Source organism: Taudactylus pleione, unplaced genomic scaffold, assembly GCF_031769625.1.
Source record: "Taudactylus pleione unplaced genomic scaffold, aTauple2 ptg000065l, whole genome shotgun sequence".
Lineage (NCBI taxonomy): Eukaryota > Metazoa > Chordata > Amphibia > Anura > Myobatrachidae > Taudactylus > Taudactylus pleione.
The window spans coordinates 86,516-99,363 of NW_028284467.1; the positions used below are offsets into that span (position 1 = coordinate 86,516).

Genomic DNA, 12,848 nt, shown 5'->3' on the forward strand with positions numbered 1-12,848 from the left:
CTTTATTACACTGCATAGTCCTTTTTAATCGTGTAATTGGCCTGTGATCTTCCTTAATAAAAATTCAAAAAATTGTGAGGATTATTATTGGGCATGGTTCACCATGATGTTTTTTAGTCGGGGATGAAAAGAAACAATGTGTCCGACATTTTTTAAATTAATGTATGTATAAGTTGTTACTGTATTTTCCTGCCTATCATGGTGCTCTCTTTTACAATGGGCCTGATTCATTACGGATCGTAACTGCGATTACGCACGCAGTCTCACTGTGAAAATATGCCAATGATTGCTATTGCAATGCCGTTGCAGCCTAACATAAGGATGCCCTCTTCACCTTACACACGTCTGTAATACTTAGCAAGTCTGCGAAACCATCGGTACCATCGGAGCCTCACGCACACTTGCACAAGTTCTGACCTTACTCTGAAATTTTGCTTACATCATCGAACACAGTGAAAGCCCAAGCTGCGTATGGCAGAGCAGAGACTAATTTCTGCACGTCCCTGTAACGGCAATGAGTCTGCGTAGTCACTGCGATCGCAGTGAGACCTTCGCTCACTGTGATGCATGCACAGAACGCAACAATCGTCCGCCTGCGGGCATAATCGTAGTTGTGATTGGTAATTAATCGGGCCCAATGGCTGCATAGATCCAATATGAATTCCCAAAACTTCATCCAATTTAATATTATAGTTCGTTTGCCCTGCTTCAGTCATTTGATGTAAAGTAGTTTTCTCTCTCTCTCTCTCTCTCGATCTCGAGAATATGTATGTATATATTAATTTGGATGTGCCACATTAAATAGCTATATTGTCATTGTACTCTTACAACACAAGCAATGTTTTCACTCTGAATTTCCTTCCAGTGAGGAGTCACGCCTGTGAGCTGGATCAGTACAAGAAGCCTGGAGGATGCTCTGATATTTGTCTACTCTCCAACACTCACAAAAGCAAAACTTGCCGTTGCCGATCGGGGTTCAGCCTTGGCAGTGATGGCAAGTCGTGCAAAAGTAAGCGCTGTACACCTCTGATGCAATAATGTTATTTTTTTGTCATTTCAGTTTCTTTTTTTGTTTTATTGTACTTGCCATTATTTTTTGAATAACACAAATGTTTGTTGAAATCCGACGTATGACACTGTGTGGTTCTTTTGTCAAGAGAATAGAAGAGAATAGAAGAAAGGGGTGATACAGAAGAAAATATTGTGAGAGATTCTATAAATTATATATGCTAAAGTTCAATCAGCAATATGAAAATTATTATTAACTATTGCTTCAACTTGAAAACCAGAGTGCAAACGATGACTTCTGTAATGGGGCAAAGAGGCATCTTGTAGCACCATTAAATAGCACATTAGAATTAATTTTTTGTTGGGATGAAGAAAATATTTGTGACTAAATGACCTTACTTATGTATTGGATATGAGGTTCCTCTTAATTGAGTGTCCTGAGTGGTTTAACTTAGCCATTCCTAGGGTATAGGCGCTGCCAGTCAGTGTCAGTAACTGACTATTACTGACTCCTTCCAGATGCAGGAGTATTGATGCAAGATGTATGTTTGCTCCAAGGGGTAAATTTACAAAGATGGGAGTTCTATTTAAGAAGTGATGTTGCCCATAGCAGCCAATCAGATTCTACTTCTCCTTTATCTAGCACTTTCTTATGGGCAACATCACTTCTTAATAGAACTCCCATCTTCGTAAATTTACCCCAAATGTCTTTTAAAAAGAGAATTCCCTCAAGGTGCTTGGGAATATCAGAGCTACGGATGTTACACCCCTCTCAAGATGGTCAGAAGATGTATACGTTTTAGAACTCCCTTATCCCCCTTTATATATACGTTTCTGGCACACTTGCTGGCAGTGGGTAAAACTAGCCCCTCTTCCTCTTCAAAACAATTAAGGCTAGTTCACAGATCTTGTATTTAAAATTAGCCCAAAATAACTGTCTTCTAAAATTACATTTAACTTAATGTTCCCAGGACCTGTCCATTAAATGAATCTTTGGATACTTGTACAGGGATGATGACCCCCCCCCCCATCTGTGGTATGCCCCACACTGAACTAAAAGATCGATTTGTATTAAACCTTAATATAATTATTACCAAGCTATGCTTCCATTATTCTACAAAAAACTCTAAATAAAGAGAAAGCTGTGCTTTTCCCCCAATTATCCTGCTGTCTATTATTGACTAAATTTTACACAGTCACAGGTGACCCCCCAGTGTGCATTTCAAAGAAAGTGCTTTGTAGTTAACTTTAGGCCTTTGTTTATTCCAGGATACAGTCTTTAACATATGACTTCCTATGTCAGAATGTCAAATGCATTAAAATAGGTTTCTACAAGATCGCACAGCTCCACATCTATATTCCGTTCTCTGCTGCAGCACTAGACATAAACGTTTTCAGACTGGCAGAGCCACCAATTAAATGTAATATGTTATTAATGTTGCACATGCTTAAACACACATTGTATGATGAAGATTATCTGTTTAGTCGACATCTACTTTCGGACACTTTATGGATCAGTGAACTCCACGCTTCTTTCTCTGACCACTTCCTTCAGGTCATTTATGGGCATGTTCCTGTCAACATTTATTGTGTCCAGCCAACGAGTTCTTTGGCGTACTCTTCTTCTGGACCCGCTGACGAATCCAAGCATTAGCTCTGTTTCTAGGGAATTAGCCCGCATGACATGTCCAAATTTGTATAACACATTGTATAACATTAGCTATATGTTTAGTTCACATTTCCCCTTAATAGCGTTGCAACATGAACGTTTGCGTTGGTAGCGATGTTAGCTGCATGGCTCCGTTCCCTGACTGCATGTATGAAAGCATTTCTTAAGGTGATATTGGCCTATGTCCAAAGGCATTTGCTGGGAGTACATCTAGACAAGGAGCACTCGGTTTACTGGGAAATATGTGGACAATTCTGCTGATATGACAGGAGGAGTCTGTCTGGCCACAATTTGTTCAACATTGCTGGGTAACAGAGACATCACTTTCGTGTAATTTTGTATAGACCATACAAGAAATGGCAATTTGTTAGAAGTTTCCTTTGATGGTGCACATTGATCAGGTTTCTTCTTAAATCCTTTCACTGCTCCATATTTACTTCCTTTAAAAAGTCTTTTTTTCCCATTTTAACATATTCGTTTTTAAAAACGGTTGTCCTAAATAATTGTTCTGGAGGGCTGTGTGTGTGCATGGACTGGCGAATCTGAACATATTTGAATCTCTCACGATCTTCATGGTTATATGAAGATCATAGAAATAAGCTGTAGTTAAGAGCTAAATCACCAATCTCTGTTTGCTCAATATAAACCCAGTGTATGTGGAGAGATAGGTGTCCATGCACAAGATAACTCACTTGGTCTACTTCATGGTATTTAAGAGATTCTGGGGCTGACATACATCCTTTATACCAAGTGATTATAGAGTGTTAGATTTGTGGGTGTTTTTTATATAAAATCAATAAGGATAATTGAGCCTGGAGGGATTTAATGTCCGCTAAAATTATACGGATCGGAAGTGTATGGAATGGGCAGAGAATCCTGGGGGCGAATGTATTTTATCTGAGGCTCTAATTCCATTCCAGGCATTTGAGTAACCTATTCCACTCCTCATAAAAACATAGAGTTTGACGGCAGATAAGAAATAACCACAGTCTCTTCCAAATCTTTATTGACGACACTGAGCAGTGGGGAAAATATATCCCTTACTGAGCATAAAAGTAGCTGGAACCATTATACCAATTTCAGACCATTAGTCATTTATTAAAAAAAAATTCTGAGTGGAAGTAGTGATCCTGATAATCAAGGATTGTTATTTATTGTGATTAATTGTGATCAATTAAGAAGTTTGATAGTTTTCTTTAAGTGTGAATTTCCACAAATTGATCACGTGGGAGACTACAAGGTTTCATAAATGTTATAGGATATCTGCAAATACAAATTTCTAGTCTTTCCTTAGTGAAGCGTTTGGGTTCTGGTGTGTTCGATTAAAATAATAAAAAGCAGAAGGGACAAAGGTTATCCTTAAAGTGTCAATTTTCATATAAATCGTTAGGGTAGATTTCCTATTGAGTTTTAAGACCGCTTAAGTTTTGCCTATGAGGCATATATTTATTGAAATACCGGAAATACCAAGGGCTTATAAGTTGGCCATGAATGGACCAGGCAATTCTATTTAAAGCCGTTTTTACATTTGAAAGTACACAATTTAATAATTTAAATGAAGAGTCCATCTGGTATTGTCCAGTGCTTGTTGATGGGGGACAAATGCTACTACCTGTACATTTTTCAAACTCTGTGCTAACATTTAACAAAAAATCTTGAGCTCTAAATTAATTATGAGGCTGTCAGCAGTGCATTATTTTGGATCCTAACCAGGTTTATGAATGTAAAATGATATAGGCAGACAGGGCTGCAGCCAGTATCTTTGTCAGTCTGTCTTGCTCATGAGTTAAAAATGGATCCATAAAACCACAATTTTTTTTTTTTAAGTTGTAACATAGCAGCCCCTTTGTACACTATTAGCAATTACTAAGTTGATACTTGGTTTTGTTTCAGAGCCTGAGCATGAGCTATTCCTGGTTTATGGTCGAGGACGTCCAGGTATCATTCGAGGGATGGACATGGGAGCCAATATACCAGATGAACACATGATACCCATCGAGAACCTAATGAACCCGCGTGCTCTGGACTTTCATGCAGAGTATGGGTTTGTGTACTTTGCAGACACTACAAGTTTTCTGATCGGAAGGCAGAAAATCGATGGCACTGGTCGAGAGAACATTCTCCAAGAAGGTGGGGAACATAACATATAGGGGATATTTATGAATTACAAAGTCTGTGAACCTGCAATGTTTCTTTTGTGTGCAAGTTCCCCTATATATTTGCCTACACCACAGTAAGCTCGGTCCTACCTTGCATTTAATTCGCTACAACATTTCAGTTATTCTAAGAAGATATTGCATCATGATTGGCTTCGTCGCGAGGGTGGACTTGTTTTTAACATGGGTGTAATAATTGAATATTTTTATTACATTGCCCGAATTGCATCTTGAAATACACTTTTTGAAGTGCAAAGTGCATCTCATTATAAATATGTGAATGAGAAATTGATCTCCGAGGCCTCTGTGGTGGTGCAGAATTCCAGGTTGTCTAAGTGGAGGAAAAGGTTGTGTGCCGTATTGCAAAACAGGGGTCACCCTTGTACATGAATCTGTACTTCAGTGGAAAACTAGGCTTGCTTGTGCACCTAATGTGCGAGGAATGCTCTTGTTCCACCCAGTTTCTTCCATCGGCCACGACAGATACTGCCATTTTGGCCAGCAGATCCATGGTCTCCCCCTGCAAACTAAGCTTGCATGCACAAAAATTGGCACTTGCATCATAAAAGAACATACGTGCCGCTGTCTTACATTTTTAAGGTTCTTTTAAATGATTTTTACGGTCTCACATTTTTTTCCTTTATACCCAATCTCACTGCTGTTCAGAATGCGCTTTGCATTGGTACCATTGAAATCCGTAGTGGATGTGAACATAGGAGAACATGCTCAAGTATTCTATGCATTCACAATGTTCTGAATGATGCCAAAGGCAGGTCTGTGTGTTACATTGTGTGAAGGTTATTCACTTGTATGAGTCTGATTAGAGCTTTCTCTGTGTGAGTAGCCATGATTAGGCAGTGTTGTATTTTGAGTCTGGTTGTTGCAAAGGAATTAAAGAATAGTCCTGCTTTCACTGCCAAATGATTCCCCTTTCCCTCTCCCCCTAGTTTGGAGGCTTATACATTCTTTTATGTGTGTGACATGAGCTGTCCAGCCTGGTAAAATCCAGCTAATTAACTAGGTGTTATGGTTCACAGATGTCTGTCTCCCTGACACTTCAGCTGTCATTTACAGCTCCGATTTGGAAGGGATTTGGAGACAAAAAGCCCAGGTTCCTGCTTGATTTATAGTCATTGGATTAATATACAAACTGTGTATATAATGAAATATTAGCTAAACAGTCTATTTGTTACCACAATAACTGTGTAAGGCAATTCATGTATTTTTACCAAATTGAGTAAAGTACAAAGCATATTTTGGAGAGTGGGTTATAGATGTGAAACATTTAGTAGGTCTAAGAGTTTACTTTCAGTGCTTTTTCCCCTACAAATAGTCCTTAGAATATTTTGGTACAAGTTGCACATATCTATTGTATTATTCTTCATATTTTCCATTAAAAAAGCAAGTTAGTCTTTATACTGCCTGCTAAGCAGAGATAACTGCGTTCTCCTCCACCGTCATCAGTACAGTGGTGAAGTAGGCACATTATCGCAGTTGTTATGTGAGACAAAGCATTGTGTTACGGATGAGTCCTCTTTCAGGATGCTTTCTTTAACCCAGAAGAACCATGTACATCATACTTTCTTCCAAAATAAATCATTTCTCACTAAAATCATTTGTAATTAGAATATTAATCCGCAGACCCGAGATTGTGCTGTTGTATCCACGGGCAATCACAATTAAATACATTTGTCGATAATAATTCTCTGAAGGTGCAGTTCCCTTTTAAAATTGTCTGCACTACTTCCATGATTTTGCTGATGCTGTCGTAGTTGTGCTGTTTGGGGAGGGGGGGGGGGGGGGTGTTTGTATAATTTTTTTAGTTTGGTTGGTTGAGATGTGCTGATTTTCAGGAGAAATGGATATCCAAAAATAAATGAGAAATGTTTCAATTAGAGATTTTTGTCTGGTTCTGAGATGCATGCTAATGCGAGTCATCTGAGGAGCTGATCAGACGATAGATACTATAGATAGATGCATTGTTAATTATATGCACTATGTATCTATCTATGTGTACCTTTAAACTACACAATATAATTAATTAGGAGTGTCCCATATCATTCCAAAATTCAAATAGAGCAATTCACATGTTTAATTTTTTGACAAAGCCCTTACTGGTAAATCACGGTCTGATATTACTAATATATACTCAACACTGATTTGTTGCATTATCAGTGAGTGATGCGGTGATAGGCATGTGTATTGCAATTTTTAGTCCTGTAGTTAGTGTCAGACTAATGGTGCATACACACTGTCAGATTTAAACTATATAGTTGATCTTTAAATCGTCCTTTTTTTGCCCCCTCAAACAACCAAACGATGCGCTGGCATGGATGGTCGATATCGACCATCGCCCATGCATGCAGACCAACCTGGTCAATATTGACCAGGTTAGCCTGGTTACTATAGCAACCCTCGATCAGGGGCTGGCTGGCAACTTTTAGCCTGGGGGGCAAATGCATGCAGGCGGCCCTGGCAGAGGAGTAGCGTGTAGCCAGGGTGCCCGAAGAACGTGCGTGCTACGGCGCCACCCCCCCTCAAGTGTTTCAGGGAGGAGGCGGGTCCATATGGGATTAATGTAAGGTAAAAATAAAGATATGAGGCAGCCCCCTGTTGTAGTGCCCATATGCAGTGCCCCCGTGTGCCACAGGAGATAACACCCTTATGCAGGCCTCCAGTAGTGCCCCCCGTAGTGATCCCCCCCTATGCAGTGCCCCTTGTGCCCGCAGTAGTGGTCCCCCCTGTTCAGTGCCCCTTGTGCCCCCAGTAGTAAGCCCCTTATATAGTGCCCCCAATAGTGGTACCCCCTATGCAGTGCCCCCAGTAGCAGTCCACCCCCCCATGCAGTGCCCCCAATAGTGGTAACCCTTATGCAATGTCGCTTAAATAGTGGCCCCAGTTGTAGTCTCCCCCCTATGCAGTACTCCCAGTATTGCCCTTTATATAGAGCCCCCAGCAGTGGTCCCTCGCAGTGCCTCCAGTGGTAGTCCCCTCCCCCTATGTAGTGCCCCTAGTAGTAGTCCCCTCCCCCTATGCAGTGCCCCTAGCAGTAGTCCCCTCCCCTTGTAGTGCCCCCAGTAGTAGCCCCCCTTTGTAGTGCCCCCAGTAGTAGTAGTAGTCCCCCCTTGTAGTTCTCCCAGTAGTAGTAGTCCCCCCCCCCTTGTAGTGCCCCCAGTAGTAGTGGTCCCCCCCCCCCCCTTGTAGTGCCCCCAGTAGTAATCCCCCCCTGGTAGTGTCACCACAGAAATCCCCCCCCCCTTCCCAGTTAATAATAATAAAAAAAAACAAAACACTTACCTGAAACTCCCGCTCCTGGTCCCGACGCTTTCACCGGCTCCTCTGGCCGCTTTGCATTATGGAGGAGACGTCGTCATGACGACGGCTCTCCCATTACCCACTGCGGGAGCCGGAAGATGGCTCCCGAGTGGGAGCAGCGGCAGCCGATGAGAGTCTGATAGACTCTCAGCGGCTGCTAATTACAGCAAACACACAGCTGCCGGCTCCGGCGGCTGTGTGTTTGTGCTGTGTAGTCTGTGTCACAGTGACACAGACTGCACCGGCCCGCATGACGCTGCGGCCCGGGGGGCACATGGCACCCTGCCCCCCGGCCCAGCCCGCCACTGCCCTCGATCGTTGATCAAGGGTCGTTATAGTAGTTGGGCGGAATGGTGCATGTGCTAGATGTTCGATAACGATCATCCAGCACATGAAGGATGATCAGACAACGATATGTGATCGTTGTCTGATCTGACCGTGTGTACAGTCCATAAAGCTGATGGGACCAGTGATGTAGTTTAGAAAGGTCCATGTTAATGTTAAATATGTATCTTATTATATATAATTTTTATCTTCTCTCGTCATGGGATATACTCCAATTTAAAACATTATGGCTCATAGTCATGAGACTTTAGAAGGTATTGTAGTTTTAGGGCGCTCTATTTCAGTACTAATATTTGTATTGTAGTTTTGTTCACCATATCATTGTGTTAAACCTGCTAATTAGGTTACACTAAGAAACTTTTTCATTTTTAATTGTAATTTTTAGTTTATGTAGGGTGTTTAAATGGGGGTGAGGGATTAGTTATTAAAAGTTGAAGGTAACCTGCCTTGTGCTGATTTTGTCTAGAAACGGAAATTAATTAGCAAGTCTTTTTCAGTTATCGACCCCAAGCTACAGTAGCAGAAATGTCCTTTTTCATCTACTAGAGTAGCGTTTATATTTATGCTTTACCCAGATTACAGCAGCCATTACGGAGTGGTGTTACATAGGGCAGGTTAAAGATAAATACAAGGTTTAACAAGTAAAATGTGAGTATTTAAGCAACTAGAATACCTAGCAAAGGCCCATGTATTGGCTAATTCGTGTTTTGCTTACAGTACCTGTCTTCTATCATTGATCACAGAAAGCAGCACTAAGGTTAATGATGGTGTGTGCAGACACAAGCTCACTATATGGACTCAAATTGTTTTTCACAGGTATTCATAATGTGGAAGGCCTTGCTGTAGATTGGATGGGAAACAACCTGTACTGGACAGATGATGGGCCAAAGAAGACGATCAGTGTGGCACGCCTAGAGAAGGCATCACAGTCCAGGAAAACTTTGGTAGAGGGCAAAATGACCCATCCTAGAGCCATTGTGGTAGACCCACTGAATGGGTAAGAAACATTTGGCAGAAAATGGAATGTGTGTAGTGTAATCTCAAATGTTTGCTATATGTGCCACTGAATTAGTACTGGTATCACATTGGGAATTGCGTGGGGCCATCTTTAGGATTTTGTATGTCTAAAAATAATACTCCTCCAAAGTTTTACTTGCTGTGTAATATCATCTTACAATAAGTAGGTACAATCTTACAAATCTTCTGTCAATTTAAATATGATTACAGGTATTGTAACAAACATCGGCCGTTCATAAATCAGTCCACCTGCTAACTTTTAATAGGTTAACTTCTTGTTTATACCTTCTTTGCTGAAATAATTCATAAAATTATATTTATTTGTTAGACTGTACTAGGGATGTGCAGGCTCGGATAGGTTCGAGTTTGCACGTGGAGTTCGGATTTTTCCCTACAAAAAAACGGAACTCAGAACGAGGCAAAACGTCATCTTACATGGACGAACATCATCATTCCTGGACAAAAGTCCAGGAATGATGATGTTCGTCCATGTAAGATGACGTTTTGCCTCGTTCTGAGTTCCGTTTTTTTGGAGGGAAAAATCCGAACTCCACGTGCAAACTCGAACCTATCCGAGCCTGCACATCCCTAGACTGTACCATCTTTCATATTCTTTTCTGAACATGATTTAGATGTGTTACATTCACTAAATATCCAGTCAGTCTAGTAAAGGGTTCTGTACAGAGCCTTTTAGAGCCTAAATAGACTTCTAATAAAGAACAATAGCACTTATCTGTAATCAACTGTATCAAGAGTTTAAAAGTTTCCATGCCCTAAGAAGATATACATATTTTAAAACATTACATAGTCCTTAAACACAATTAATTAGTCAATATTCATTTTTTAGAGTGTGATTTAGAATTTATTAGCCATTTTTTATAGAACGCTTGCATATTACGCAGCACTTTGCACAGAATGTTAGTCATGTTTTTAAATGTAATATTCTCTTTATAAGATGCTACAAAGGTTCTGTAGCACAGTACAAAGGGGATAGAACAACAGCAAGATACAAACCGTTTCACGACTTTACATAAATACAGAATTACTATGTGCAGTGACAATTATGTAGAGCAGACAATGGGGAGAGGGCCTAGCTTGCAAGTACAAAGCCCACATAAGCCAGGGGAGATCATACATACTTCACACAGGGTCCTGTTGGGCATTGAACCCAATATACCAGTTCTGTCAGGCACCAATGCTAACCACTATAGCACTGTTCTGATTGTATTATCGTGGACATTTCTAAATTCTTTTCTAATTTTACTCTAATTTTGTAGTTAGATTTCTCTCTGTTCACGATGCAAATTCTAAGCTATCACCTCCGCAAGTAACTTTCTTCTTGTTAAATGGAGCTTAGCAAACTGCGATATAATGCATAAAATGCAGTTCTATTGCAACATATGAGATGCGTACACATCAATTCACAATCTAGCACTCTACATTTATCTAATCATTGCAGACATGATATTTACATTTTTCTTTTTGGTATCTGGGGTGCATTTTATGGGGTAAATTCAATTAACCATGAGGGGGGCCAAGTTGCCTTCGCAATGTCATAGAAATACCAGCAAGGACAGCTGATTTTCACCCCGTGCCGGCTCAATTTTACACCTGTCTCGCATTTTATTTTCAAGCAGCCCTATGGGGCTGCACACAAAACGCCGCAAGTTCGGGGCTGCCGTAAGTGCGGCATATAGATGTACTTGCTCACGTGACAAACTGCCTTGTGGCTAATTGATTCCACCCCTATAAAAGCTTTTTATTTAATTAATTTACCGATTTTGGTGCATGCTTGTTCTTTAGAGTAATAGATATTTAAGACCTCATACCTGGTGTACAAACCTATTTTAGGTCTATGCCTTATGGTGCATACACGTGGTCAGACTTCTGGTCGGTCAGATAACAATCATTGTCTGATCATCCTGCATGTGCTGGATGTTCGATATTCAACATCCAGCACATACACCAACCCCCCCCCCATCGACTATAACGACCCACGATTAACAATCACGGGTCCCTATAGTAACCAGGCCAACCTCGTCGATATAGTTATCGTTCAAATTCAACCAGGGAAATGTGACGGTGTGTATGCACCATTATAGTGTGAATGATTTCTTTTGCTGACACTTGCTGTACCACCTTACATCTGTTTCCACTTATGTTGATGTAAGAAAATTAGATGCGCACATTTCCATGTGAAGCCTTGTTCTACAGTTCATGGCTGGCCATGCCTTACTCTGCTGACACATCCATTTTGTAATTCATTTGCTTCTGACACACTTCTGGTAATGTTGAGGTAACAACTGAAATGAAATCTTCTCTAGCTCATTTCATTTTCTATTATTGTTATTGAGCAGATGTTACAATTGAGTTCTTAAAATAATTTGTTTTTAGAACTTTTCACCTATCTTACTTTAGTTCTTGTACAGTTAAACACTTTAGGTTCAGAAACTGCTGCCGTGCTATTCAGAGCAGGCAAAGTGTACATTGCGGAGAGCTGTGCATTCCAAGTCATTCATGGCTTTAATTATTATTAATGAAAATGTGTGTTTTCAGGTGGATGTACTGGACAGACTGGGAGGAAGATCCCAAGGACAGCAAACGTGGGAAGATTGAAAAGGCCTGGATGGACGGATCTAACCGTAGCATCTTTGTTACATCTAAAGCGGTTCTGTGGCCTAACGGTCTAAGCATTGACATTCCCAACAATATGTTATACTGGGTAGATGCCTTTTATGACAGAATAGAAATGGTATATCTCAACGGGACTGGCCGCAAGGTTAGAAAGCGTTTCACTTCTTTATCATCTATGATCTCTTTGTTGTGTTTTTTTCTTTTCTTTTTTTTTTCTTTCCTTTTTTTTTCTTTTCTTCTGTTAAACAATGTTCTTTCATTTTCTTACTAGATGGGAGATTATCTCTTTAGAGGGATGATATATATATTAATATAACAATTCCCAGGGGCCTCAATTATCTACAGTAACTGCTTGAAACCCATGGTTGAGAAGACTCTTTCTTTTCCCCCTCTCCTCAGTGTTGGGAGTTCAAATAGTTAAACATAAGAAATAATCAAATGTAATGGACAATATTGGGCATCAGAAAGGACGATGTCAGTGGACATCCATTCACCTGCCCATGGCAATAGATCACACAGGGTAAAGGCATCTCTGACAGATGAACCGGTGGAAGTTGAATCTCAGTGAAGTTCTATATAATTATGTTTAAGGAGTTCTAAATTTAACAAGGTTTCCAGTTTACTTTTTGAATTGTAAAGTTAATGTACTCTGCTCATGCAAGTGCTTGATTTATTATTTACTAGTAAATTGGACCTGGTATGTG

The 12,848-nt window shown here is 40.3% G+C and overlaps 1 protein-coding gene across 2 annotated transcripts in view; it reads left to right on the plus strand.

The window, feature by feature from the left end:
- Positions 1 to 12,848, plus strand: part of LRP1 (LDL receptor related protein 1) — a 252,774-nt gene that overhangs the window by 66,225 nt on the left and 173,701 nt on the right. For both annotated transcript variants that reach the window (XM_088465881.1, XM_088465882.1), the window contains exons 8-11: positions 866 to 1,009; positions 4,571 to 4,807; positions 9,310 to 9,490; positions 12,067 to 12,289. In XM_088465881.1, the coding sequence (XP_088322007.1) occupies positions 866 to 1,009; positions 4,571 to 4,807; positions 9,310 to 9,490; positions 12,067 to 12,289 (785 nt within the window). The remainder of the gene's footprint in view (positions 1 to 865; positions 1,010 to 4,570; positions 4,808 to 9,309; positions 9,491 to 12,066; positions 12,290 to 12,848) is intronic.